The sequence below is a fragment of the Gavialis gangeticus genome, unplaced genomic scaffold, assembly GCF_001723915.1.
Source record: "Gavialis gangeticus isolate Ggan-Ray unplaced genomic scaffold, GavGan_comp1, whole genome shotgun sequence".
Lineage (NCBI taxonomy): Eukaryota > Metazoa > Chordata > Crocodylia > Gavialidae > Gavialis > Gavialis gangeticus.
This window is the reverse complement of record NW_017729006.1, coordinates 54,353,628-54,358,323: the sequence shown is the minus strand read 5'-3', so window position 1 is coordinate 54,358,323 and position 4,696 is coordinate 54,353,628. Positions and strand designations below refer to the sequence as shown.

The window sequence follows — 4,696 nt, the reverse complement described above, 5'->3', positions numbered from 1 at the left end:
GTTTTTTTTTTTTTTTTTTTAAATGCCATATTGAGTTTCCTGGAAAATTTGTTTAAAAATGAAAATTAATCACAGTTCTCTTTCACAAGCTGTTTAACTATCAACAAATCTGACCTAGATAATTGAATCTTCTTGAACGTGACTAGCACAATGAATTTTCCACAGTTGTACAAAATTTCAAGGTTTAAATTCTTTAGTACATTTTCTTCAAGATTTGTATAGCAGAGCTTTGTGAACTGCTTATTGCGCTTCAGAGTTCATATGAACGCTGCTTACCTGCTTTACATTGAGGATTCACAGTGATGAAAACTCATTTGTATATTTTGTATAATGTTTGCTATGATATGCAAACATACACACACAGCAAGTACTGCTTTTTAATATGAATTGCCCTGTTGTCTTGTGTGTGTATGTGTAATTTTATATGAAAAGACTATTCTGGCCTTTCTGGTGAAGACCATTAGTTCAAAGACTTATAAAGAAAATAAGTTCTCACTTGAGAAAAGGGCAAATCAGTTCATGTTGGCATTCTAAAGGGATGAGCGTATTCTTCATTGATAAAAAAGTTCATTTTAAGCTGCTGCTATAACTTCAAGCGTTCTTCCCTATTGCATGCTTTTTAATATATGAAATGCAATGGCCAGGTATTAAAGTTAGTAAGAACCACTTGCCACTATTCTCCAAGTAATATCCAAAAAAAATATGTCTGGTTTGACCTGCGTAATCAAACTTAAATGTAGTTTGCCAGCCGGCACACATTGCCTCTAGGCTTATGAGTTATCTGTTGCTGAATTTTCCTTTAGCTGATTTGAATTCTTAGCAATTAGTGGATGCACTCTGGTTTGAGGGTAGATATTGCTTCTTTTTTTGTTTAGAAATGCAATTAAGAGTCTAATTAGAGGTGTATGTCCTCAAAGAGAAGAGAGAGAGCATTTGAAATATATACAGTGGATTTAGGTGAGGTTGAACTAATGCATTTGAGACAAGCTCATACTTCAATGCACTTGAATACTTTTAAAGAGTTTGTTTGTTTTTTTGAGCCATTCTATTTCAGTAGGCGGTTTAAATGCTCTCCTCCTAAAGCCAAGGAACTTAACTGGTTTTGTGCAAATGAGAACATTAGAACGAAGAAAAAGTTAAAAGCACAACCTATATACCATCACCTGTAGCTATTTGTGCAGTAATTATTGATGCTACTTTTAAAGAGAAGATGCAGAATTGTTTTTTGAGGAAAGTAAAGTTGGTGATTATTGCTTTGTGTTATACTATAGTGCACTTTTGAAACTTTCTGTTGCAGGTGAATACAAGCTTTGCTATCGATTTGATAGCAGAACAACCTGTGAGTGAAGTTGAAAGCAGAGTGGTATCGTGCGATGGTGGTGGAGGAGCTTTGGGACATCCTAAAGTGTATATAAATTTGGTAATGAACTTTAACGTCTTTTGGCTATTCTGTAGCATATTTTACTTTTTGTAAGATCATCTTTTCTTTTTCTTTTCTTTTTTTTTTTGAGTGCTGTTTTAATGAGGTGAGAAGTGATTCTCTTAAATGATAGACTTATTTCTGTAGGGCCGCAGAGTGCTGCACACTTAAAATGGAAGATGTCTAAGGTGTTTCAGCAACAGTCTTAAATGGCTCAACATGATTCTGGCCCAAAACTTGTTGAAGTTGTTAGAAATTTTTCTGTTGGCTTAAATACAAATATTTAATAATGTCAGTAATAATGGTCACTGCTCTCCCACCATTAAGTTTTCTGACTAGTGGGAAGCCCTGTGGGCTGGATGCCGTGACACCGCAGGCTGGGATTTGAGCACTGCTGTATTAGATGTCGTTGCTGGCTAAAATCCCAGTGTGGACAAAGTGTGAATGTGCTGATTTCTCTTTTGAATTATCAGAATTATTTGCTAAGTTCCTGTCAGCAGCACCAGTGTAAATTTAATAAAGTTACTCTTTGAAGTAATTTTATGAGGTTGAACAGAGGTCCAGTTTGTAATGGGATATCTTTTAAGGTTGATGGTTGATATAAACAAAGAAATTCCTTAGCTTGACTTTTGATCCCAGTTCGGCAATTAAAAGATAGCAGAAATAACAATAAAAACATTGGAAACTGAGCATGTTTTACAGGTTGAGTATGAACTTCATATTGCCATTTTTGTTATTTTTTCAGAATAGCCTTGCACTTGAAATAAATTTCAAAATCATGCAAATTAGTTAATTTCAGAAGAAACTTGTTAGCTACACATTTCATTTTATAGAAAATTATAAAAATTGTTTTGTTTTGTTGGGTTTTTTTTGGACAGGATAAAGAAACGAAAACTGGGACATGTGGCTACTGCGGACTTCAGTTTAAACAGAAACATCATCACTGATAGATATTTGTGCATGCCCTGAAGAACTCTTATCAGGATTTCAAAGTTATCATAATAATAACAATAATAATAATAAAAAATTAAAGCTAAAAGTGAGTTCTTAATTTTGTGTTTTTTTAAAAAAAGAAAAAAACTACAACTTTGGAATTTTTGTTCTCAAAATTTGAAAAAACTATGTGCATCGGTGGTGAATAAACAGAATGACCTGGAAATATTAAGCTGTTTGTTCAAATAGTTAAGGTACTATTTTACTACTAATTCTTGGATATCCTATTATAAAAAGATCTTGGATTTGAAACTTGCAATACTCCATTTCTGATAGGTTAAATATAATGTTTCTATTCAAATCTGATTAGACATAAGCAGGTACCTGTTGTCTCTTGATGTTTCTCTCCTGGTTTTTTATGTTAATCCATTCATGTCTTGATTGGTATGGATTAGAACCTTAGAGGGAACATTGCACTGCAGAGTGGCTTAGTATCTAAACATCCCTGAGTTAGCCTCCAAGGTATCCTATACTATGCATGAAGAGAGGTAAAATGCCACAACGAGATTCAAAACCCTAGGGCCTTGGTTTAGGCAAAAGCCCATACTAGGTATGAAAGACTTGTTCCTCCCAGTTTGCTATAGCAGATCTCAAGTAGTCGGCCAGAAATATTTTTAGTTTAGGCAGAGGCATGTACCAATGTGAGACAGTCTCCTTTATTGTGGACAAAAGCCTGTCTGCTTTTCCTTTTGTTAGGAGCTAAATACTGGAGGATCAGTGGGAATTCGTAACCCAAGATATTTCTTTTCTTTGGCTCTAAGTATATTTTATGATTTGGTGGCAATAGAGCAGGGTTGAGCAATTATTTGGACCAGAGGGCCACTTAAGGAGTTTTGATGAGCTGTCACAGCCTGGGTCAGCACCTCTGGCCTTTCCCTTCTCCACCTTGGCCTGCAACAGCTCACCAAAATTGGCTAAGTGGCTGTCCCCTAGGGCCTGGCCTTACACTCTACCCTGTGATCCTGGGGTCTTCACTGAGACTGCTCCAGGGCAGGGTGTGCTGAGCCAAGCACATGGGATAGGGCTGTGGATGGGCAGGGAGCAGTGGGAAGGGTGGCTGGGACTGGGGCCCTGGACAGTGCAGCAGTCTGCTCCTACTACGTTTCTGTCAGCTCCCATCATGGATGTGCAGGCAGCAGATTGTCAACCCTGGGGCCCAGCCCTGTGCTGTCACTGCCCCATGATCCCAGCTGCACCCACCCATCCCGCTGCCAGATGGTGATCTCTGCCTGCCCGTGGCCCCATGCCATTTGCCTGGCTGAATGCGCTCTGTCCACGCAGGTCCCAGGCCGTTTTCCATAAAGACCCCACCTGCGCACTCTGTCTGGCACCCACGCAGTGGGTTTGGGATGGATGGGCTGGGGTCTCTGGGCAACAAAGCCAGGTCTGATGGTGGCAGCAGGAGGTGGAAGGAGCTGGGATTGCTGGGCAGTGGAGTTTTGCTGTGCCACTCCAGCCCTGCTGCACACCCAGGGGCTGTGCAACCAGCTGCGCGTGCCACAGCCAAGGCTGCCCCCAGTGTCTGGATCAGGTAAGGCCAAGCGATCCATCATGGGCCAGATAAAAATCCATTGGTGGGCCAGATCTGGCCAGTGGGCTGTATTTTGCATACCTCTGCTTTGGAGTCTACAGGCAGTCCTTAGACTTATGACACAACTGGTTCCTGAGAACCGTGTCTTTAAGTTGAAACATTGCAACTCGGAACTGATTTTTTCCCATAGGAAATAATGTTATAAATGAGGGAGTGGTTCCTGAACCAAGGCATGATACCCTATTTTGACCAAAAATAACCCACAATTTTGTACTCGATCAATTCTGGACAAGTAATGTAGCTACATTAATATATTTATATTGTAAATAGCAATAATACTGATTGAGAAGGACTTCTTTGAGGTGACTTGGCTGGACTTTTTGAAAGGTTTTTGGCTGTAGTCTTCTCAGAAGTCCTGTTTGCTTTCTTAAAGAAAATGTCCAAGGAAGTTTGGACAGATGGGAGACGGGCAATGTAGCAAATTTGTTTGCTGGCATGGTGTGGCGTGGCATCAGATCAAGCCTTGTAAAGTTGAAACTGACATCAGAAAGTTGAAACGGTGTCAATTTATAATTGTAAGTGCGAAACATTGTAACTCAACGTTGGAAGTTGAGGATTGCCTGTACTAAGCTTTACCCTTTGCACTGCGAGGGCCTGTTTGCTGAGAAATCAGTGCTGCTTAAGCTATGGTGCAAAGTTTCAGTGCACAAGTTTACTCCATTCAGGCTTTGCTTGTGGATGTTCAGTTGGAA

The 4,696-nt window shown here is 39.6% G+C and overlaps 1 protein-coding gene across 3 annotated transcripts in view; it reads left to right on the top strand.

Moving 5' to 3' along the window:
- Window positions 1-2,463, top strand: part of NDUFS6 (NADH:ubiquinone oxidoreductase subunit S6) — a 15,529-nt gene extending 13,066 nt beyond the window's left edge. The window contains exons 3-5 of one of the 3 annotated variants that reach the window (XR_002095995.1): window positions 1,298-1,420; window positions 1,762-1,846; window positions 2,077-2,159. Coding sequence is in view for 2 of the 3 variants with exons in the window: in XM_019509195.1 (XP_019364740.1) it covers window positions 1,298-1,420; window positions 2,299-2,367 (192 nt within the window). In the remaining variant the exon portion in view is untranslated. Of the gene's footprint in view, window positions 1-1,297; window positions 1,421-1,761; window positions 1,849-2,076; window positions 2,160-2,298 lie in introns of those variants that run through there. The other 2 variants (XM_019509195.1, XM_019509196.1) reach the window with 2 other exon arrangements.
- Window positions 2,464-4,696: the final 2,233 nt, after the last annotated feature.